The sequence below is a fragment of the Crinia signifera genome, chromosome 4 (genome assembly GCF_055691185.1).
Source record: "Crinia signifera chromosome 4, ASM5569118v1, whole genome shotgun sequence".
NCBI lineage: Eukaryota > Metazoa > Chordata > Amphibia > Anura > Myobatrachidae > Crinia > Crinia signifera.
Genome location: NC_139220.1, coordinates 243,185,958 through 243,211,342, shown reverse-complemented (window position 1 = coordinate 243,211,342; position 25,385 = coordinate 243,185,958). Strand labels below are relative to the sequence as shown.

At 41.0% G+C, this 25,385-nt stretch overlaps 1 protein-coding gene across 6 annotated transcripts in view; it reads right to left on the bottom strand.

Moving 5' to 3' along the window:
* Window positions 1-665: 665 nt before the first annotated feature.
* Window positions 666-25,385, bottom strand: part of LOC146075202 (uncharacterized) — a 93,934-nt gene continuing 69,214 nt past the window's right edge. For 2 of the 6 annotated variants that reach the window (XR_014473523.1, XR_014473522.1), the window contains exon 3: window positions 666-878. Coding sequence is in view for 2 of the 6 variants with exons in the window: in XM_083184184.1 (XP_083040310.1) it covers window positions 17,505-17,648 (144 nt within the window). In the remaining 4 variants the exon portion in view is untranslated. Of the gene's footprint in view, window positions 879-5,962; window positions 6,331-10,178; window positions 17,649-25,385 lie in introns of those variants that run through there. The other 4 variants (XR_014473520.1, XM_083184184.1, XM_083184185.1 and 1 more) reach the window with 3 other exon arrangements.

Sequence of the window (25,385 nt, the reverse complement as noted above, 5' to 3'; positions counted from 1 at the left end):
CTGAAATAGAGAGTTATCTCAACTAATTCCCATCAACCAATTTAGAAGTTAAGATTCAATGTAGTGAACTATGGGATCTATCATTTTTTTTGTCTAAACATTAGCAAACGGAAATGTTCCACAGTCTGTCACTCCCATCCCAGTGATAACATTTTAGCAGAACCTATAGGTGTTGATATAGGTTTTTAACAGTGTGTAATGGAGGTCGGTCTACATGATGAACAATTTATCCAGCGTCTGGTTTATAAACCAGGTAGATCAAGTTGCAGAATAACACAGGGTTAAATCACATGAACATAAAGGTATATATACCTTGAAATTGCTATATAATGTAGTAAGTATCTAAGGCTGTAAAGTAGTATAGAGTACGGCCATTATATGTACCGGTGGTGGCACAGTGTACTTGCAGAGCACTGTAATACCAGCACAGGAGAGAGACTCCAGGGCATGTCCTTCTATGATGGAGGACAGAGATGAAAGATGTGCATACAAGGCGTGTTGTGCTCTAATGCAGCCCTTGCTTCCAACAAAAACAGGACTTTTGATCTATATGGTACTCAGGATTTGTGTAACCCAAAGACAGCGGTTTTGAACTCCAATCCTCAAGTACCCCCCATAATGACATGTTTACAGGAATTTTTTTTTTTGTGGAAGCTGGAAATTTAGATTGACTTTTCTCATCATCAGGAATGGAGGTGCAACCCCTTGTCCTCAGACATCACAGAGAGATTATAAGATAATTATGTAGCCATACACACAGAGGTATTACTTTTTGCTCAGTGTCTTTAGATGTCTTCATCGGGATTGGGAGGTCGGGAAGAGATATTGTGTGCTGCACATCGGATCCTGACTTCCTGGCCTCACCATAGCAGGAGCATCTGAAACGAACATGCAAAACACTTTGCAGTTATCAGGCCAATCATGTATTAACATATTGGCCAGATAACAGTAGAGTCACTGTCATGGATGGGAACCTTTGGCCCTACAGCTGTTGTTGAACTAAAGATCCCAGCATGCCCTGCTGCAATTCTTCTATTTAGCCATGTTAAAACTGCTGCATGGACTAAATGCTGTGGTGCTAAAGGTCTGTTTTAACTCTTGTTTTAACTGGCTAATGGCTGCATAGTAAAAGGCAATACAGAAATACATGTACTTAAAAGCATGAGCATTGACACCATGGACCCAGGCTCATGTGCGTGCTTTTAAAAACCCTATGTAGCCAAACAGTGACCGGTCCTTGAACAGTTACAATAGAGAGAAATGTCAGCCCTTTCAGTAACTGATATATTTTAGCCAGATCATACCTCTGTATGGACCTGGACCCATTTTTATGGGGCAGACTGTCCTGATTTTAGGGGCTAATCTACTACCACAACAGTTCTGGCTCAATAGCCTTTGAGAGAAGAATGGTGGGGAACAGCCATGCAGGGGTGCTAAATAAAAATGGTGGGATGCAGTACTGTGTGGCATAACCACTTTGTGGGGGTTATGCATTCCCTGCACCCCCGGGTTCCTAGAGAGACCTGGACACCATTATGCATGGGGGCATTGCCATGTTATGCCCACCTTTCAGCATAAGTAAAAATATTGGATGGTATGTGTGTATTGTTTCATATTTTAAAAGCAAATGTGGCTGGATTACGTCCCAGGTCATTTGAGATATTACTTCATGTTTCTTGGAAAGTGCTGCTGAAAAATAGAAAATAGAACTTCTTGGCGTATTCTTACAGTATGTCAGGTTATTATTTTGCACTATATTTTGCAACCACTGGAGGCTGCTCTAGCAAAGCAGTAAAGCCCTTGGCATCTATCTACATAAATTGAATGTAAAATCTCCATTTTATTATTTCTGTGTTTATTTCCTCTTCTCAGTGTGTGGCTAAAATACATCCAGACTTTCTTTTAAATGTGTGCATTTAAACATGTGGTCAACAGAGAGCAAATCAGCTTGTTTAGTTTATCTCAGAATAAATAAGGACAATTATAGTAGAACGAGGCAGATAAATAATTACCTCACACATACACTGTGTTCCTCTGCTGAGCTATTGCCACAGCTGAGCAGACTGTGTACCTTCATGAAAGCCTTCTGCGCTACACATTTCTCTTGGAGATGTTGGATTTAAAATACACAAAGTACCTTTATTAGAGCAGAATATTAATACCTCTTATGTAAAATATAATACAAGCGCACGTGTTGCGCTTTGCACACTGTGGTTTCCGTCTCATCCATTTAAAGCTCAGTGAATTTGAAACATACAAAATCTATGGCTTCATAGCAGGTAGCAATATATGTATATATACCGATTGCGCAAACCAGTATACGGTCATGTACTGTATATCTTAAGCCAACGGTTCTCAAACTGTGGGTCCCGACCATCTCAGCATGGGGTCGCGACTCCATGTTGTTGACCATCAGGCTGATGACTTTTCTAATCTCAGTCAGATTCAAGGAGTCTGAGAAATCTGTTGAATTGTCTGTTATGTCAGACTCCTCCCATCATTTTGTGCCTCCACAATGCTGCCATGATTGCACTGTGTGCTGACCACACATGTGATGTGATGACCTTCTGTAGTAACTTCCTGGGGTCCTGTAATTATTTCCTGGTATTTAGGTAAGTCACTTTTTGTTTGCACATTGGCTTGAAAACAGTTTTAAATAAACTGAAACGTTGCTGATTACCCTGCGTTATTTACCTCAATTCCGAGTGCCGCACATTAGAAGGTTGATATATATATATATATATATATATATATATATATATATCTCCACTCGATCCGGCACTGCCCACCAGTGTATTGAATGTGGCTTGCCCGGGTGCTCGTCCAACGATCAGGGGAACCCTGACCACATACAGCGATTCCAAAAAGACACGTCACTAGACACCAGTAAAACTACGTTTTGAGTTTACCAGACCCGGAGTGACGTGTCTTTTTGGAATCGCTATATATATATATATCAGTATTCCTTCAAAGACTGAGAAAATGTCTCCTATGAAGTCTTCTGTCAATATCAGGGTGCTTGGTATCAATCAGAGCCTCACCAGTGGCTGACCTCACCGCACGTCACTGCTGCAATGGAGAAGCAAAAGTGGAAGTTGAGGATATGTGAAATGACATTCTCCACCACAGCAACACTCCAAGTGCCATTTCTCATTTCTGTTTTACAACATAATTGGCAAAAATGTACTAAGAATACGACTATGTCTTAGTCGTATTTGTATTTTGTATACGACTGAATACGACTGGTATCGGTGGAGTATTTCATTTATAAATTTCTATTCCGGAGCATAATTTACAAAGGTGTCATATTTTTGAGATTCGTGTTTTTCAATTTCGTATGAAATCGTATTTTTTTGGCATATTGTTTTACAAAAACACCCAAATCTAACTCTCTCTGCACATGTCACATCAGCCAAGATTCCCCAGCAGCCAAATACGGACGAGCAGGAAACGAGCCATGCAGGCTTCTCTGTGTAAAAAGTAGAAAAATAAATAAATAATTTGGGCTTGTGGTCCAACACCCCCAACCCACAAGCATAACCAGCCCTGGGCTCTTTGAGCCGGTCCTGGTTTCTCAAATACCAGCGGAAAAAATCATATAGGGTGAAAAATCTTGAATACAGGGGGGTATTCAAGAAACCATGACCGGACTGGCCATGTGTAAATAATTCGGTACTTCTTTACTTTCACGGCACCAGCATGGCGCCGCGCGTACTTCCGGGTTACGCTCGCCACTAACTAAGTAAAATAAACTAAGTTAACGCCATGCCAACATGGATAGTTCATACCTCCACTATCCATGTTGGCATGGAGTTGATTTTAATTAGCGTGGCGAGCGTAGCGTGCCACCGAGCCCGCAGCGTGGGCGAGCGAAGCGAGCCCCGCAAGGGGACTCTGACGCGCGGCGCCATGCTGGCGCCGTGAAAGTACAGAAGTACCAATAATTCTAAATTAAAAAGGTCAGTTAGTGGCTTTTCTTTATTCTATTCAATCGCAAAAACCTAAATGAGGGCTTATAACCAACCAATGAAAAGAAAAAAAATAGGGAACCCTATGGGCACCCTCTCCTGTAAATTCACCACGAACTATAAAAATAACATTTAGTATCATATAATATTGATCTGGAGTTTTTTTTTTTTTCCTTGTTAGGATGCATGAGAATACTTGTATTGGTTATTGGAATCAACCTCTGATATCTGCTACGGTCTCCCATAGATACATCCTAGATATGCTTAATATTTGTAAATGGCCCCAAAATTGTATCCTGCAAATTTTTTATGTTAATATTCCCCATAGTGTTTTGGACATTGAAGGGCATGGTAGTGGAAAGGTATGTATGGGAAATCAGAAAAGTGGGGTAAAAAAAAGAACAAGTCTATAAATCTATTTGTTTTGCTTTTTTATTTTTTATTTTTTTAAATAGTATTGTATTTATTACTACAAAAATCTCTCAACAAGACAACAAAAAAGGAAACATTTTTCATGCAGTTGTATTTGCAATCATGTTTGCCTGTAATAGTTTAAATGGAATTAGGGGCAACTACAACATTTGTATGCATAATATACAAAGACATGATTGCTCCTTTTTTCGTAGACAGGTGATGTTTGTGTGCGTGAAATAAATTACATAGCACACTGAGGATATCATTTGAAGCCGGATTATTGTCTGTTATTATGTGTTCTGTCATCATTCGCCTCCTTTATTTATCTTTTTGACAACGTCTTTATTTTGCACTGGGTATAAATACCACTTTCAAAGCAATAGATTTTTTCCACTTCCATGGACACACTGAGAACAGAGACTTTTTATGTTTTTGCTGGCTCAGTTCACCTATGTATTCTCATGCCAAAAAAATAATGGAAGCTGCCCATTATCAAGTACTGGTGTAGGATTGCCACCTGCCTGGTTTTCAATGATACAGTCAAGGTTTCAGATTTCCTCTCCTGTCTTCCAAATCCTGTTTGTGTTTTGGTGATCTTGATAAGCGAGTGATCGTATGAGCAAGAGGGAACTTACCGCTAAGGAATTATTGATATGGGCATATTTTTCAAAATAATTTTGGTACTCTTTACCTAGCACGGCGCCCATCGTGGCCATCGCGGGCATTGAATGCACTTAAAAAATCGGGTGCGACGCGACCGACGCGATGCCCGCGATTTCCCATAGCGAACAATGTTAAATTTCTCAATTGACCCGATTTTTCTGTTCAATGCCTCAATTGACCCGATTTTTCCATAGGAAACAATGTTAAATGGCCCACAGAGGCCAAATAGGCACCCTAAAGTGTGAAATGGCCCCCACAATTATTAACGCCACCCCACGATCAACGTGAACCCGAAGCGTGGCGAGCGCAGCGAGCCCGCGAGGGGCGGCGGTACGCGTCCTACGACCTTTTCATACCCCCACTATCCACGTCGGCGTGGAGTTGAGAATAGAATAGTGTGGCGAGCGCAGCGAGCCACCGAGCCCGAAGCGTGGCGAGCGGACGCGGATACCTGTGAAGCCCGCGAAGAGACGCGTTTATCTGTGAAGGTATCCGCGTCCCCTCGCGGGTCTCGCGGCGCTCGCCACGCTTCGGGCTCGGTGGCTCGCTGCGCTCGCCACACTATTCTATTCTCAACTCCACGCCGACGTGGATAGTGGGGGTATGAAAAGGTCGTAGGACGCGTACCGCCGCCCCTCGCGGGTTAGCTGCACTCGCCACGCTTCGGGTTGATGTTGATCGTGGGGTGGCGTTAACAATTGTGGGGGCCATTTCACACTTCAGGGTGGCTATTTGGCATCTGTGGGCCATTTAACATTGTTTCCTATAGAAAAATCGGGTCCATTGAGGCATTGAACAGTAAAATCGGGTCAATTGAGAAATTTAACATTGATCCCTATGGAAAATCGCGGGCATCGCGTCGGTCGCGTCGCACCCGATTTTTAGTGCATTCAATGGCCGCGATGCCCGCGATTTTTTTACCTGCGATGCCCACGATCAAAATCGTGGGCGCCGTGCTAGGTAAAGAGTACCATAATTTTTAATAAAATGAATGTGAAAAAAGGCAGCTTTTATTTTTTTATATCATCAGAATGTACTAAAAGGCAACTGAATTAGCAAAATTCGCCTCCAAGCTTTTAAAGTCACATTCCAGATAGCAGGACCGATAATGTCCTTGTAATGAACAGTACAATCTGTCCAAATCTACAAAAAGTTGTAAAAGAACTAATTCTTTGGGTAGCGTTGCCCAGACTTCCCTACAATTCCTTGATTCTTGTACAGCTCCGAAGGCTACGTTCAGATCTGGCCCTTTTGATCAGCCATTTGTGTCTAAGGGACATGCAGCCTGGAAAAAAAAACCAATAATAATATTAATAATAAAAAATGTACTTACCTGCACCTGTCAGCGGCACATGTACAGTCCCATTTGGGGTATGTGTCATGAAAAATACCCTGAGAATTGCAGTAAACTATTTGCAGGGACAACGTTTTCTGGCAAGCTATGTACCTGCATGTGATAATTAATATATTCTCGTGATGTATTCAATTGTTGTATTATGGATTTGGTGGAATTTATAAAAACCTGCATCTGAGATGAATATTGTGATAAATATGCCCCTTACTGTTTTCTTTCTGTCAAGCAGCTGGGTAATGTCACTGCCTAGTGGTGAGCCCTAGGTGGCGTCTGCCTTCCCCCAGGGGGTCCAGGGAGTTTGTCTGCTGTGGCTTAATAATAGAGCACATGAGTCATATCTGCACCTTGGGACATCCTCTGATGCCGCTATGTTACAATGCCAGGGGCCTATTGGCTGATTATTGTGGAGGCAGGGCTTGTGTGTAATAGCACCAGATCCCAGCGAGGAATCCAGCAACGATAATGATAGTTGGTGAAGTTTGTGGGAGGTTGAATGTTGACTAAGTGCACAGGGTGATCTGTTTGCCATAGTCCCATTTCATGCTCTCTGTGCAGTTCCTAAAAATGAAAGAGGCCTAAGGGATGCACTGTATCTGCAGCATCCTAGTTAATATTAATAATCATACTGTACTGCTTTGCTAGACCTTGGGGCAGCAGGGCTCTTGCTCTCTGTAGTGAGTACCTTTACCCCAGTGCTACCCTCTCAAGCTGGTGGTGAAGAAGAGGGACAGCGTTGGATTCCCCTTTGCAAGGGGGTGACATGTGAGCATATGCAGTGTTTCACCATCGGTTTAGCAGGCCTTTACACCCCTGCCCATGTTCCATCTGGTCATTTTTTTCTGGCAAAATACGTATTTATTTTTGATTGGTTTTAAAATAAAAACGAAGACAATTTTTTAATGCAGCTTAGTTGTCTGTGTCATTATTTTTGATAAATTTAGAGTATTTAAGTTGCAATAATTTTTGCCTGCATATAATTTTTCATCCTTACTTCTGCTGATAGGGTGTTTTTATGATAAACAGTTCTAGAACTTTGTGAGATCTGTAATCTTGCTTGTTTATGTGGGATTGCTATTATTATATTTACTCTGGTTTTAAAAGGTCTAGGCCCAGCCACTAGTAGTTCAGTTGGCCCCAAGGGCATAACTATGATCGGTGCAAGGACTGCAGCTGCTATGGGGCCCAGAGCTGAAGGGGGGCCATCTTTACTGTCTAAGTAATATGTTTTACATACATTTGTCACCATCAGTTGCTAAGGGATGCAGTTAAAATCCCGGCGGTCGGGATCCCGGCGTTCAGAATCCCGACGCCGAAATCCCGACCGCCGAAATCCCGACACTTTCTCCCTCCGTGGGTGTCCACGACACCCCTGGAGGGAGAATAAATTAGCGTGCCGAGCGTAGCGAGGCACCGGGCCCGCTGCGTGGCGAGCGCAGCGAGCCCGCAAGGGGGGGCGGTCCACGTCCCCCCCTTGTCGGGATTTCGGCGGTCGGGATTCCGGCGTCGGGATTCTGAACGCCGGGATTTCATACTGCTGCCGTTGCTAAATAGGGGGCCCTTAAAACCTTTGCTATGGGGCCTACGAATATCTAGTTACGCCCCTGGTTGGCCCTGATAGCAGGGTACATAGCCAAGTATATATGATTGTGGGCATACCTTGCTCTGAATACCGGTTACTATATGCTCCACCTCCTGCTGAAGTAGCATAATTGTATGTCTTGTGACTGAGGCCAGCTCTTTGGCTGCCTGGGCCAAAGGAAAGGCCTAGGCCTATCATGTGTTTCCACGCCCCTGTCTTTAGCACTAGACTATTGGCAGAGAAAGACTATATAGAAGGCTATAGAGCTATGCAAAATGTGCTGTTTGAGAACTGGTTTAAAAAAAAGGCTATCAATCCCACACTATATGATTATGTATCCAGTGTAGCAAATGCTAACTTAGCTGAGTGTATTCCTTTTATTCCAGTTCTAGTACACCGTGCTAAAGCAGACTGCTGTGCTAATGACAGACATCAACGGAGGTAGAGCCTGGCTAATTTAAAGGCCCTTATCCTCTTCAGCATTGAATGACGTGCAAATTGCTTCTAATGTAGAAAGGAAACTTCAGTACTCAGGTTGTTAAAATCCTTTTTTTTTATTAAATTAAATGAAGAATGATTTTTAGTATTGCTTGTTTTTCTTTCAAATCCACAAAGACTACAAAGTGAAATAGTTCAGTATGAAGTAGCAAAAGGCTGGTTGGGAAGTTCTATTCCTTTGCTTGCTTTCAGTATTGTCAGTAATTTACTAACCATTCGATTGATTTAATGGCGCTGTTTTTTGTGTTCATATAAACAGAACACAAAATAATGGCCCTTAAGGAACTCTGGGCCTGATTCCGATCTGTACAGTATTGCAGAGCCGCAGGTAAGCTGCTGTGCAGTACCGCACAATGGACTAATATGGTAATGCTGCATGAGGCATCTGTAGGACACCACCTGCCAGCATCTGTGATCCGCATTCTGCGTCACAATGGTGACGATGGTGGCAGCCCTTGGCCATCTGCTTAAACAAAGCTTACTCAGACTGGAATTGGAACCCACCCCCATCTTCTCCTGCCACCACCATGTGCATACTAACCTGAATCAGGCAATTTGTCCAATCATATGTAAATATTGAGAGTTCCTACAAATATCTTGGCTCACACCATAGGTCAGCATATCAGAAGATCCCCTTTTATAGCCATTTTTATAAAGTGATTGCCCACTATCAGGATATCACGGTGAGTATTTACTTCAAAGGAGATGATCTCTCTGGCATAACTGCCTGCAGGGAGAAGCTGCTGGCAGTGCTGGAATTTTACTGTTGGACGAGGTGGCGCAATCAGCAGTTTCGAGGGATTTTGGGCCATTGATTAATACCACACATTATCCTTCTGAAATGGGGATATAATTGTCATGATTATAGTGGCGTGGATCATAGGGTCGACAGTAACTATCAACAGGGTTTTTTTGAGCGCTAGGGGCAAGTATGCTGTGTTTTGTACAGAATGCTGCCCTCTGGTAGAGGGTTGCCGCCCTCAAATAGGAAAGCTTTACAAAAAGGAAAAACCAGTGGGCGCCTTCTGTACACTAAAATAATTTAATAGACAATACACAAAACATATATCACAAATCACAAAAGCATAAAACAATAACTTTGCATGCATGCAAAAAGCAAAAAAATATATATTGAAAAGCCATTTCAATGCGATTGCATATGGGTAAAATATGTAACAAATAATTACCACGTCCTGATTGGATGGTGTGGTTACTGAGGTAGAACCGATGTTACAGTCCTGCAGTTGGTATGGATTTTTTCCAAAAAACACGATGGTAAAGTGGGCAATGTTGAATAGAATCCCAGATTGGATCGAATAGGGGCAAGCAGACCTCTTACTCACTACCCTATGTGGGATGCCCAATGGTGGTTAGTGGCGTTGAGCTGTTAATGCTGGGTGGCACTGTCTCCCACGAGATGGATAGGTACGTCAGGTAAGTTACTTTGTGGTGTCCAATATTATGCAGCTGCTGCTCCGGCCAGCACGCCGATTGCAGGTAGAAGTACACCGGCTCCTGTGCTTGTACTTTCTTATTGCGGTGAGCGTGTACTCAGCTCTCGTGTAAGGTCGTGGTAACACAGTCCTCCTTGCGTGCGGCAGGCTGTGGGGAGATGCGCCGTGTCACGGCGCATCTCCCCACAGCCTGCCGCACGCATCCCACATAGCTAGTGAGTAAGAGGTCTGCTTTCCCCTATTCAATCCAATCTGGGATTCTATTCAACATTGCCCACATTACCATCGTCTACAGTAACTATGTTGACAGTCTCTAGGTCGACCCCAAAAGGTTGACATGGCAAAAAAGGTCAACAAACCCAAAAGGTCAACATGGAAATGGTTGACACATCAAAAGATTGACATGAGTTTTTCATCTTTTTTTTTTCATGTCAATCCGTAATTTTGAGCACATGGAATCCCCAATTAATGTACCACGTGGCCCTCTTCAAGCTTTGGCTTTACCAATCCCAATCGTTATCCATACATGGATGGTTAAGTATGAAACAATTAAATAAATAAATAAATAAAAAATTGTGAAAAACTCATATTGACCTTTTCATTCATTCCTATTTATTCCTATTGTCCATGTAGTGGTTGACTTATTCACTGTCAACGTAATGCATGTCAACCCATAGTCCGTTTATGTCTTGTTTGGTCTGCGGTACCTCTGGTTTGCCAGAGGTGCTGCTGTTGTTATATTCAGCCTGCAGTACCTCTATGTGACCAGAGGTGCTGCTGTCATTGTTTGCTCTGCAGTGCCTCTGGTTTGCCAGAGGTGCTGCTGTTGTTATACTCAGCCTGCAGTACCTCTGTGTGACCAGAGGTGCTGCTGTCATTTCTTGGTCTGCAGTACCTATGGGTGGCCAGAGGTGCTGCTGTTGGGTTCTGCCTGCAGAACTGTGGTTTCTGAGAGCAGTTCCAGCTGGTGTAATCAGCTGGACTGGGCTTTTCTCAGAATGGCATTCCCAGCTGCAGCACATTTTGATAATTGAGGATCCTGTCTCTGTGTGCTGCAGGGATTGGCTGTCTCTGGTTTTAAAACTGCATTTGCCCTGAGCTCAGGGCCAGTTATAGCTTTCTCAGCCATGTCTGTAATGATGTAGCTTGCTTGAGTCCTGCACTTGAGTCCTGCACTTGAGTCCTGCACTTGAGTCCTGTACCCTGTTTCTGTTCCAATACCTGTACCTGATTCATTATCCTGATAAAGCAGTGAGTTACATTCATCCTGCCTCCATTTGTCTTTAACTCCAGCAAGTATATTTCCACTAGTCTTGCAGTCCACTGGGACTCCTAACACACCTACCATAAAACCATTGCAGATATGCACTCCTTGAGTAGGTCATTGTGTATTCAAGAAGTCTCCCAAGTTAGCCCCTGGTAAAAGATTCCCCTTTCCATGTGCATACACAAGTAAATGAAGAAACACACACGCACATTTCACATAACTGCAATATTCTTCGCAGTAAATAAGAAGGTTCGGACTGGGCCAAAGTGGTACAGATGAAAGTATAAGTATGTGCTATGGTTTAGAATTGATAACAATAGCATTGACTTAATGCTTTTCATCCCAAAAGTCATAGTACAATATCTGTCCACCTCTCTTTGTTTTAATAAGATTCACTGGTTATTATTAATATACTTTTACTCCTGGCAACCTTTCTTACTACAGTTTGGCGTGTTCCCGTTACATAATTTGTTCTGCCTATGTTGCGGGGTCCACTAGGCTACGTGACATAACTGTTAATATATGGCTATATGTTCTGGTTTGGATCACCTCTGGACATTGTTAGTTTATTTCCTATGGATGGCACCCATTGTACATGATCGCACAATGCTTTATTCCTGGGGCATGGACTGTGGGCGCAGCTCCAGTCCTTTTCTCCTGGTTTGGTAAAATAGAAAATAAGTTGGATAGAAGCATATAATCTATTTGTGCTGTACATTTCAGCAATTACTTGTTCCATCTTTTATTCAACTAATTGTCATTCTATATAGTCTGCTCTATATTTCTTTTAGCCTGGCAAATTATTTGTGTAGCTCAGCTGTATTGTAAAGTATACCTTAATTCTGCCTAGCTGTGTTGATTCTGTATTGTATTTGCCAATTGTATAACTTTATATGATGCATATGCTTTAATAAAAAGAGTTTAAAGAAAAATGTGGGGGTGTGGCAATGTAGTCTACAGTACTTCTACCCTGCCCTTGAGCCTGTACATCAGCATTTTTCAACCATTGCCCCGTGGCACACTTGTGTGCCTTGAGCTGTTCTCAAGTGTGCCCCTAGAGCAGCTAGAGATGTCCACACCAGTTTACAGACACCACCACTAGTTCAACTGTTATTTACTGGTCTCTTCCTGCTCCAATCATTTTCTGAATCCAGGGCATATGAGACCACCATTACTAATGTCAGTGGGTCCAGATCTGTCTGCTGGCCCCTGCTCCTCATCATCCACTAATCCTCATTTGTTGGTGGCTGTTGTCGCACACCTCTCATAGATGGTGTCAGTGTCAGTCCCGGTGTCACGGTTCATGGGCTCGTTGTTTAAGAAGCTGCTTGGAGGTTGCAAAGGACATGAATCACAGTTAGAGAAGATAGGTCAAAGGGAGCTGGATGAAAATCTGCTTGGGTGTCCAGCTGTTATACTGTCCCCACTAGCTCCCTAGGAGAACATAATGACGGCTGGGCAGAAACTCCTATGGTATTCACATGCAGCCATTTTTAACTCTACCCACTGGGGCACTACACACTGAAAACAATTGGCATTGGCAATCAGGTTTCTCCTGTGCTCTGCAAGCAGATGAGCCTAGTACTGTGTCCATCTTGGGTTGTGTGTTCGCTTTGTGTTCTATGGGGGACAAAGCAATATTTTTATTTTATGTGTGATATTTGTTTTCATGTGAGGGCCAATGTATTTTATTTTTGTTACCTGTGGGGACCAGTGTGATAGTTTTTTCATACATGTTCTTTTTTCCTGGGGGGACTAATGTGATTTTTCCTGTGTAGGCCTGATGATGTGCCTTGCTGATTTTAAAATCTTGTTTGCTGTGCCGCGAGTTGATAAAGGTTAAAAATCACTGCTGTATATAGATAAGGACACAATTTGCGCACTGTAGTTACTCTTTGGAAAATAGATTTCTAGGCATAATAATAATAATGATAATAATAATAATAATAATAATAATAATAATTAATTCAAAACACCAGTGACACACATACTATATAGAAAGTCATAATGCCCATTCACGTTCTTGACTATTTTTATAACAACAAAAACTAAACCATGCATTGCTTTTTTTAAATTATAAATATTCTATATAAATAACTGAAACATGTTTGCTGATTTGGAATTCTTTTCTTAATGTTTTTCCCACTGACAATGACATACTTTCAGAATGTCCCAGTTAATTGAGTGCTGGCATAGGAATAAAGTTTCTTTATGGCAGCTTAATGAAGTGCGAGCATTAGTGTAGTTTATAGCTTGTTAATTAGTTTTAAATTGCTGCTAACATTTTTATGCAGTGGACACAAAAGAATGACCCCCACTTCTCATGTCCATAAAATTGTATTAGCAGGGTCATAACATGGCTTAATTTCAGGTGGTCAAGTGGATTCATTGTAAAGAGAACATGCAGCTCTTCCACCCCCTTTTTGTTCAGCCCATCTGCCCATCCAGTCAGTTGACAAACTAAATCCACAACCCCCACCTTTACATCGTTGACGCACTAATGCACAGTCGGCAACCTTTCTAGCCAAGGAAGGTCTATGACCTTGAGACTTATCTCTAGTGTGGACTACAATTCCACAGTGTGGGAAATGGTAGCACAAGAGATTAAGGTCAACATGGCTGTTGCAGGAACTATGGGAAGTAATTCAATCTGCTCCGCGACTTGGATAGAAGAGCTCTAAATTTTCAGCTGGCCAATACTCTAGAATGCTTATAGAATGTAGAGTGGGGGAGAATTCTTTTCAGATAATCAATAGACACAATCAAGCAAATTAATGGCTCAATAGGATTCATTCTCCCAATTAAACTGATACAAATGTCCAACTGATTATACTGCTAAAAGGGTACTTTTACTCACAGCGCACTAATGTAAGAGGTGAGCCTAGAACAGCGATACTGTGGGTCTTTTATTAATGGCTGTGTTAGTATTTTTTTTTTGTGGGTGGGGTGGGTGGTCTTTTTATGAATCAATATTTTATCTGTAATAGTTGAAAGAGAGGCTCAATATCCTTGCAGTTTTTTGTTTTCTCTAAAGAAAAAAAGATTGAAAAGGGAAGCATCATTTTTAGAAAGATTTAAAAAAACAAAAATAAAACAAAAACACTATTAAATAATTTTTGTTTCTATCACGTTATGTTTTTTTTATAGTAGCTGTAAACCTGTCACCATTTAAAGAAGATCTTTAAAACCTTTTGTCCCTAGTTATTATGTGGCAAAGGGCCCTGAAGCATTTCTGGATTCATGTTGGATAGAACATTGGTTATGTCTTCTCCATTGAGGACTCTACTCCTTCCACTACTACTGCATTATCCCACCTGAAGCCATTGTACGTAATGTTCTCCTACTGAAGATTCCCCAGACAATCTCCCTCCCTGTGTTCACGTGGGTGCATTAGTGAGACTGGGTGAAATTTAATGGGATTAGAGATTTAGAAATTGAGGTGGTACTGCTTTCCTAGCACGGCGCCCATCGCATTAATCGTGTACATTTTTCTAAGGCATACAATCTGTGCGATACGTGCGATTTCAGTTTTTAGGGGACGCGGATACCTGTGAAGCCCGCGAGGGGACACGGATACCTGTGAAGGTATCCACGTCCCCTCGTGGGTCTCGCTGCGCTCGCCACGCTTCGGGCTCGGTGGCTCGCTGCGCTCGCCACACTTTATAAAATCAACTCCACGCCGACGTGGATAGTGGGGGTATGAAAAGGTCGGAGGACGCGTACCGACTGCGCTCGCCACGCTTCGTGTTGACGGTCATAGTGGGGGTGGTGTCAAGAATTGCTTCACATGGAATCACTTCACATACAACCGACAGGAAACACATTTGATTCTTTACCGTATAAGCACCACCACCATAGTAAAATAACATGAAAATCATATCACATTGCATGACATACCACTACTTATGATATGTGAAGGCATGTGATAGGATTTACAATGCCCAAGATAAAAAAATACTTTCATCGCATCAATCGTATGCATCGCATGCATCTTATGACATTAAAACAGTACGACCGATGCGATACATGTGATAAAAATGGATACGATGAAAAATCACTGTAGTCGCATAAATCGTATACATCGCATGCATCTTATGGTGCAGAAACACATAAGATGCATGCGATGCTTGCGATTAAGGACCGATACATGCGATGCTTATCGTGGGCGCCGTGCTAGGAAAGCAGTACCATTGAGGGTTTTTTTTTTCTCAAAGCGGCAATAATTTACACTTCAAAATCAAACTGGATTTGCAGTATAAATGATTGCCGCTTTAAAAAAACTGGAGATTTCTTACCAAATCTCTCACTTTCTGAATCTATCATCCTATTAAATTTCACCCTCTGTGTTTTCTTAATATAAAAATTAGATTGCAAGCTCATAGGGACAGAAAATACTAATTTTCAGCATTCCTTTTATATTTCTAATGTGCTTTTATCCATTATTTGTGTTTTCTTTATATTCTATGTTTTAATGCATAATGATGCTCCATAAATAGACTAAACTAAATATTCCCTCACACAGTGTAACATATTTCTCTTATTTAATTTACACAGAGGGTCCTAATGCTGGTTTAAACACGTATAAATATAGCACAACCATTTAGAAAGTCATTCATTCTATAACCACTGCTATACTTTGACATTTTCTTTGGGCATTTGCCCCATCCTGAGCTGTTATGATGGTTTATTTTTAATCTGAAAAGTACTTTAATCCCCTGGAGATTGTAAATAGGTCTATTAAATGTAATCATTATAGTTGTCTACTAAGGAAAATAGTAGGACGTATGTTCTACATGTATAAGGTGTTCAGAGAATTCCTTTTTCCTGTCCATGGGTTGTACAATTCATCCCAACACATTCCAATACAATTTAAATGCTCCGGTTTATCCTTTTAATATAAATAATCAAAGTTTCAAATAATGTCACTAGCCTAGACAGTGAAAATGGTAGATGAGTGTTCCAATGTTAAAAGGCTTCTTTATTTAACATATTTCAGTATCCCTACCTCATCCTCATTACGTGTATGTAAAAAATATTTCTATGTCCAGCCATTTTAAATATAAAAGCTAATCTTAGATTACTAATGCTACAGCTGTCTGCAAGGAAGCAGCAATAGAAGAGGAGAATTCTGCCTTGGATTTAGAACTCTTTCATATTAAAAACTTACATTTCCCTTGTTACTGTGCCCAAAAGGGCCAAAAGAATGCTGGGCCACTCTCATTTGACTGCTTATTAAGGAGCAGACACCACTAAACTCATTTTACTTGTAGATTGTGCCTGAATTCAAGCTGTTTAAAGCAGATGAATGGCTAGTGCCTCGGCATACACTGTCACCAAGCCATTTCTTGATTTTCATATTAAGTACACCGGGCAATTGTATGCATCCTTAACATGGAAATCAAGCACAAAATTCCCTGCCTAATGACTGAGATCAAAGGAAGCCTCAGTGGATATAGATCTCATGCTATACCGCTGTACATCCTATTTAAGTATAAAACCTTTAGCTGCCGCAAAGGGGTCTTCTGTGCGCGCCCCCTCAGCTCACCTCTGGTGCTTTCCACAGCAAATGGGGTTAACTGTCTGTTTTGAATTTAGAAGTCATTATATACACATTCAGGTTCTTAACCCTACATTCTTACCAGTTGTAATAGAACGGACACCGAATTACACGCTCAGTAGTTCTCTCCTCATTAGAATTATCAGACTGGTGCACCTCTGATTTAAATAAAGCTGGATCATATTTATAGCTAACTGGAATCCGCTTCCTGTTGTGGTGCCAGTGGTACAGTTGCTGGGTAAGTACATTCTTATACATAATAAAATGAGGCATGTCAAAAAAAAATCTCTTGTACTCCCAACGTAGGTCCAAGACTGTTAAAATGGTCTTTGCACTGCACTAGACTTGAACATAACATGGTGATTCATGTTGGTTTGCAAAGCACATTTTGTTTTCTAATTGTCAAAACCATGTGCAATGCAAGGGGGCCTAATGTAACAGAGTTTGATTTGAATGGGGTGTTTACTTCAAACTGATATCTACTGTATATTGAACATGTTACATCTGCCCCACCTGAAGTGCACATGGTTTTGTACATGAACAAACCAAATGTACTTTGCAAACCACCTGAATCCCCCCCATATTCTTTTTAGGGACACTGAGTCAAAAATGTAGACTTTAACTTCTAGGTCGCAGTGATTCAGAAAGTTTGGAAACCACTGCTTCATGCAGAAGTATGACATTCTTAAAATGGAAAGGCCCAGAGAGCTACAGAAATTTGTGGTCGAAATGAAGTTAAAGCATGAGGAGCTATAAAAGGTCACTATTGATCCAAGCGATAACCCAGATCCGGAAGAGGTGGAGAGAGCAATTGGAATCATTCAACAAGCTGTAGAGCAGCAAAGATATTCCATCATAAATGAGAAGGCATCTGCATAGGACATGTGGGTAGCTCTGAAAAGAAGAAAAAGTTAATTTGTACTTTGTATGGGACTAAACAAATGAAATGTAATGATATTAATGAATACATTGATAAGATTTTGTCCATCACCCAACAATTGGCATATGTTGGAGTCAAGGTAGACAATGAAGAGTTGACTATGGCTATGTTGCAAAGCTTGAACCCTGAATTTGATTTTCTGGTAGTGATATTAGAATAAAGCACAGATGGGTCCTCCTGTTTCGTTTGCATCATCAGTGGGAACTATCCATATAAAGGCACATACACACTATAACAATATCATTAACGATATTTTTGTGCCTATCGTCTGGTGTATATGCACTACATAATTATGAATGTGTGCTCCTGTTGGTCTTTAACAACACCCTCTGCTGTTTGTACATGCAGTAAAAGCCTGACTATAGCATCATTGACTATATGCTCCTGGAAGTGGCCACTGTTGTTTGTCAGTTTCAGTACTACAGATGCCAGCATATCCTGGATTCCAGGGCCTTGTAGTGGGGCAGGACATGGCATGCCTGCGAGTCATAGGAATGCTGGTATTTGTAGTTTTACAAGCACCAGCATACCAATTGAGCCTGCTAGTTCCCCTCTCATTGCGACTTGTTGTACAACATACATCGATACTTGTTTCCATAAAACTTACTACACAGGAGTATTGGGATTAGTTCCAGTGCTTTAAGCACTAGGCCAGGGGTTCCCAATCTTTTTTGATTCACGGCACCCTAGAGAATCAGAATTTTTTCACGGCACCCCTAAGTAGATTGGGTTTATATGCGATTCTTAGCGGCAGTTATGTGGTAAAGGGCAGGATTTGCTTCTGTTTGTACACATTCTATGATTGGCAGCCACTAGCACTGGTTTTGCTCATAAATAATTAACCATTAATAATTTTAGTTGGTCCTGGACCACCAACCCACGGCACCCCTGCATGTATCCCGAGGCACCCCAGGGAGCCGCAGCACACAGTTTGGGAACCACTGCACTAGGCTGTTAATTCCATGAGGATGGGGTCCTGATTGCATTAGAGAACTAAGCACCATACTGAACATGCTGTGATTGTGTCCCACTCTGACGGAGGAAACCGCAATGTGGGCTTCCATGTACTGTGGGCTTCCATGCAAGCCTGGATCGTTGGTTTGGGATAAGTATCATGCAGTAGCATATGGTGCTTAGATCACTTCTCTAAGTGTTTTATATATATATATATATATATATATATATATATATATATATATATATGTATGTGTGTGTGTATTCCCTATTACAATGGCTGTATCATCATAATCCTAATAGAGTAGTGGTGTATCTTTGTGTGCTTCTAAGGTGTCTTCTTGCAGATACACTTAGTATCCAATGTCGAGACAGCCATCTTACGCATCATAAAATCTATTCAACGCTCAATAATCAGATACAGGTTGAGTATCCCATATCCAAGGTGCTTGTGATAACAGGTATTTTAGATATCGGACTTTCTGTATTTTGGAATAGTTGCATACCACCACGAGATATCCTGGGGATGAGACCCAAGTCTAAACACCGAATACAATTATGTTTCATGACACCTCATGCAGGCATCCTAAATATCATTTTACGCAATATTTTAATAATTGTGTGCATGAAACTAAGTTTATGTACACTGAACCACCCATGGTGTCACTATCTCAGTCTCACTCAAAATATTCTGTACTTAGGAATTGTAGCTATGGAAGACTCCACCGGTAAGTGTATAATTTCCTCTTACACAAGTGCATTAGACTCAGCACAATAACCATCTCTGGGAGAGGTTGCAAAGTCTGTGTATGAACCATTATCATCAAGCAGAAGGGGGTGTGAGGTGTGTGTGTGGAGAAGTAGGCAGAAGATGAGTGGTAACATAACTAATTAGGAAAGAGCTTGAAGAAATGTTGGAAGGATTGCGTAGAATGGTGGATGTAATATTCGGTTAAAACTCTACAAGTGCTATGGATGAACATTGTAATAAAACGTTCCATACCCATTTATACAATCCCACTTTTGATCACTTCAAAGGATTTGCTTTATTTAAACATTTCATATGCTAACTGATTTGTTTCTCAGAAGGCCAACGATGAGATAATGTTGATTTAATAAGTTCCTCCAGGACCTCCAGATAGTTTTATGGTTCATAAAATGTTCAGTCAACTCTGTCTTCCTTGTGATTATTCCACATCCTTAGCTGGTTAGACGTTCCCATTACTTTGCTCTTTTGTGTATCATATATCAGCTCTCATTATTTCTTCCTCTCAATCATATCCTAGACATTGCAGGATTTTTTTTTTTAACAAAGGAAAAGCAGAGTTGATAAAATACCCTGTGATAAAAAAAGGGTAATAGATTTTGTTTCCATTAGAAAACAACACAACAACCTCAATCAGGGGAAGTCATACGCCTGTCTGCTGTAATATCTCACTATCTGCTTTTGCTCAGTGCCCGTAGAAGGTGCTGAGTCTTATAAACTGTGTCTGCTAATGGGTGTATGAATAGGAAAGTATGTACTGCATTGTATATACTTATCTGAAATAATCAGGAGCCACACACATCATTCCCAAAATAATGATGCGTTTAATAACTAAGATAGTAATAAGAGTACAATGGACCCGACAGCTGATGTGTTTTCAGATGCAGCCTTAGGTGGAACCCAATCTCATAATCATTAGGACTATGAGCACAGTCTATGGTATTGTTTTTTGGTATGGTTAAAGGCAGTGTAGATCCTGTTATAGGGATATACCACTGATGAACACTCATTTATTGGCAATCATATAAAAGCAATATTGGGCCAACTTTGTGCGTAAAATTATGACTATGACATCGGTTTCACTGCTCTAATATTTTTAAATATATGGGTGAGAAATAATTAAACCACAATGCCACATCTAATTAATGAATACTAGGCAACGGGGGGTGGGGGCAGCAAGACATAATAAACTAGGCAACGGGGGGTGGGGGCAGCAAGACATTATGGGACCATCAGGGAGAGAAGCCAGACTGGGATCAGGAATCATATGGGGGAAGGAGATGGGGGGGGGGGGGACGGAGACATAGACAAAGTCCTGGGACATAACAAGGGTATAATCGGGGGTAACTCTCAGGGTGCATCAGGAATGTCATGTAATAAAATGTTATGTTGTAACAGTCACGTTACCCCATTACAGTTCTTAGGTACAGATGATCTTAGTATACGGGAAGGAGGGAATGACAGAGGAAGAATTCCCGGAACTATGGAGAGGGCAGGCAGTGTGCATGGTGGGGAGGCCTGTAGAGAGTCTATTGAAGGGGAGAGGGGAAAGAGGAAGCTAGTAAAGAATTCAAATGGGTCCTGGGGTGAAACTAATCACAATATTAGAGCCATATCTAAAAATAAACATAAATTAAAATGCTTACTGGCTAATGCAAGAAGCTTAGTGAGTAAAATCGGGGAGCTTGAAACGGTGATCAGTAGGGATGACTACGACATCATTGGTATTACAGAAACATGGTGTAATGAGTCGCATGACTGGGCATTAAACATGGAGGGATATACACTCTACAGGAAAGACAGGGAAAATAGAAGGGGCGGGGGTGTGTGCCTATATGTAAATAATAACTTAACATCATGTGAGAAAAATATGAGCACAGACCTGGAAGACGACAACTCGGAGACAGTGTGGGCAGAGATAACCGACAATAATAAGAAACCAAAAAACAAATTTATAATAGGGGTATGCTATAGACCACCAAATATAAATGAAAGGGAAGAGTCTCTTCTTTTAAACCAAATCAAACAAGCATCAAATCAGGGTCAGGTATTAATTATGGGGGATTTTAATTTACCCGACATTGATTGGGAAAACGAAACAGGTAAATCAGCAAGAAGCAATGGGTTCTTAAGCTTACTTAAAGACCAGTTTATTACACAAACGGTAGAAACTCCAACTCGTGATGAGGCACTCTTGGACTTAGTATTAACAAATAACACAGACTTAGTTTCAAACACAAAAGTAATTGAACAATTAGGGAATAGTGATCACAATATGGTTTCACTGGAAATCAACTTCAGTAAATTACATCAAAAAGGATCTGCAAAAATACTAAACTTCAGAAAAGCGAACTTTGAATTATTCAGGGAAGCCCTAACAGGAATTGGGTGGGAAACGGTTATGGAGGGAAAAAATGCAGAGGAAATGTGGGATACTCTAAAAAAGGTGCTTGATTCACTAACTATTGAATACATTCCTAAAGTAACTAAAGGTAAATTCAACAAAAAAAAGCCACCATGGTTGGACAAAGAAGTAAGGTCAGCTATCAACAATAAAACCAGAGCCTTTAAATTCTATAAAAATAACTTGAATGAGGAGGCATTCGCAAAATACAAAGAATCAAACAAAACTTGTAAAGGGGTAATCAAAGCAGCTAAAATATTATATGAAGAGTGCATAGCCACTGAAAGCAAAAACAACCCAAAGAAATTTTTTAAATACATAAATAGTAAACGTTTAATTAAGGAAAACATAGGCCCACTAACTGATACTAGTGGAAAAAGTGTTACTGAGGACAAGGGAAAAGCAAAACTGTTAAATGAGTTCTTCTCATCAGTATTTACTAAGGGAGAGCAGACTGTGGAACGAACATTTACCACAAACGGGACAAATAAGCCAGATCTCATTGTGGATTTCACGCCGAAAGAAATAATACTGAGGCTAAGCAAACTCAAAACAAATAAGTCACCAGGGCCAGATGGGATTCATCCGAGGGTATTAATGGAATTAAGGGATGAACTAGCTACCCCCCTACATTATATCTTTAGCAAGTCACTATCGTCAGGTATAGTACCAAAAGATTGGAGAATAGCAGAGGTAGTGCCAATATTCAAAAAAGGAAAAAAGGAAGATCCAGCTAATTACAGACCCGTTAGTTTAACATCAATTGTGGGTAAACTATTTGAAGGATTTTTAAGGGATGGTATCCAGGAATATTTAGATCATCACCTTCTACTCAGTTCTAACCAACATGGGTTCGTGAAAAATCGTTCATGCCAAACTAATCTACTAGGGTTCTATGAAGAGGTTAGCAAAAACCTCGATAATGGAAATGCTGTAGATGTGATTTTCCTAGATTTTGCTAAAGCATTTGATACTGTCCCACACAAGAGATTGATTAATAAAATGGAGAACCTAGGATTGGGTGAAAATATCTGCAGATGGGTAGGGAATTGGCTATGTAATAGAGAACAAAGAGTGGTTGTGAATGGTGCCGTATCAGATATGATACCGGTACTAAGTGGAGTGCCCCAGGGTTCGGTTTTGGGGCCCATTTTGTTTAACATTTTTATTAACGATATTGGGATAGGGTTACTCAGCAATGTATCCATCTTTGCGGACGATACAAAACTTAGCAAAGTCATCAAATCACCAGAAGATGTCACCATGCTTCAAAATGATCTTGCAATTCTAGATGAGTGGGCAAAAAAATGGAAGATGAGGTTCAATGTAGAAAAATGTAAGGTTATGCACCTTGGGAGACACAACCAGTGTGCAAGTTACAACCTTAGCGGAGAGGAACTGGGTAATTCCATACTTGAAAAGGATCTAGGAATCCAAATAGACAGCAATCTAGGATGTAGTGCCCATTGTAATGTAGCTACAAAAAAGGCCAACAAAATTCTGGCATGTATTAAGAGGGGAATGGAAACTAGGGACTCGAGGGTAATTATGCCACTATATAAAGCATTGGTGAGACCTCACCTAGAGTACGGAGTACAGTTCTGGGCCCCACACTATAAAAAGGACATCATAGAATTAGAAAAAGTCCAAAGGCGAGCAACAAAGCTTATTAGGGGAATGGAGAATTTAAGCTACGGGGAGAGATTAAGCAATTTGGGACTATTTACATTAGAAAAGAGACGTTTAAGGGGGGACATGCTCAACATGTACAAGTATATCAAGGGCCAATATAAGGAACTGTCACACACCCTATTTTCTACTAGAAAGGAATCTAGGACGCGAGGGCATGAGTATAGATTAGAAGAAAAAAGATTTCTTTCAGCTAGTAGAAAGAATTTCTTTACGGTCAGAACAGTCAAACTCTGGAACTCTCTTCCCAGAGAGGTGGTAACGGCTGGCTCATTAAATGCGTTCAAGGCAAAGTTGGACAAACATTTACTGGAGAAAAACATCCATGGGTACAAATAAGAAATATAATTTGTCTGTAAAATACCAGAACCAACCAAATCAGCAATGGATATCTATACCAGGTTGAACTAGATGGACGCAAGTCTTTTTTCAGCCTTACCTACTATGTAATACCTAATTTCCTGCCTTCTCTACATTAGCCCCTTAATGTATAAAATACATATAAGCATAAGCAGACGAATCCTTCCTGGATGCTAATTTGCAGGATTCAGCTTGCCTTATGGGAAATAGACTTGTTCTATTTTGCACCTTTATGTCCCAGCTTATGCAAATTATTTGTAGCTATGCCAGAATTCTGAAAATGTGTAAACTAATTGTTGCTCCAACCAGATCTGTGTGTTTGTGTAATTTAGTTCTGGATTTTGAAAAGTCCATAAATGTGTAAAATCAGGGATTAGTTTTGTGGATTTATCATTTGCTGACATTATAAAAGATTTAGGGGTATGCAATGTGCTGCCGCTATTTCCGATGTGGGAAATAGCGTTGGCTCCCTATTTAATGCTCTCATTAACGACAGCATTGATGCGGAATCACGGCAGAACGGGCCCGACTTCAGAAGCTGTCTGGCCCGTTCTGCCGATAAAAGCCGTGGATTGTCGTGATCCAGGCCGCAGGTGAAAAATGTACAGCCTCGCCCACTTTGCGCCCATCGGCAGGCGGGACATTGAATCCCGTCTGTCGTGCCAGGATCAAGGCTGTTGGCGGGGATCGACAGCCGTAATCCCAGATTGCATACCCCCCTTAAAGTAATTTGGTATTATCATTCACTTTCTATATAGCCACAGCTGGTTCTAAAGTAACATGGAACTTGCTAAGCATAAGCAATGTACAGCCAAGTGCAGGACAGAATTTTTTTATTTTAGCTTATTATGATCCCCGGTCAGAGATGCCCAGATTGCTTACTTTCGATTATACAAATCCTGAAGAGTCCGATGTATTCAGCCTGGGTCTATCCCAGTAATAGTTGATGTAACAAGGTATAACAATCCCAGGATCGGCAGGACCTCAGAATTTTTGGCCAGTATTTCAATCCCATGATTGGAGCCTCCAACAGTGCTCAACTCAGGCACTGCCTGGCAAACATGTTGTGTTTCTGCGCCAGAGCTGGATTAAAGCTCCAGGGGGTACTTAAGACAAGGGAGGCTCCTAAGGAAAAATGAACACACGAACACAGCATACACACACCAAATGCACACACACACACAGCATACATACACCCAACACACACATTCATACATACATACATACATACATACATACACATCTTACATAGATAAACACACAAACACAAATACATGCATTAATGCATACATACACAACATACAGCATACATACATACATACCATATATACTCGAGTATAAGCCTACTTTTTCAGACCATTTTTTATGCTGAAAAAGTCCCCCTTGGCTTATACTCGAGTGAGAGTCCCACTTGAGTAAATAAGTTTTCCCAGTTTTTTTGTTGTAAAATTAGGTCCCTCGGCTTATATTCGGGTCGACCTATACTCGAGTATATACGGTACATACATCAATACACAA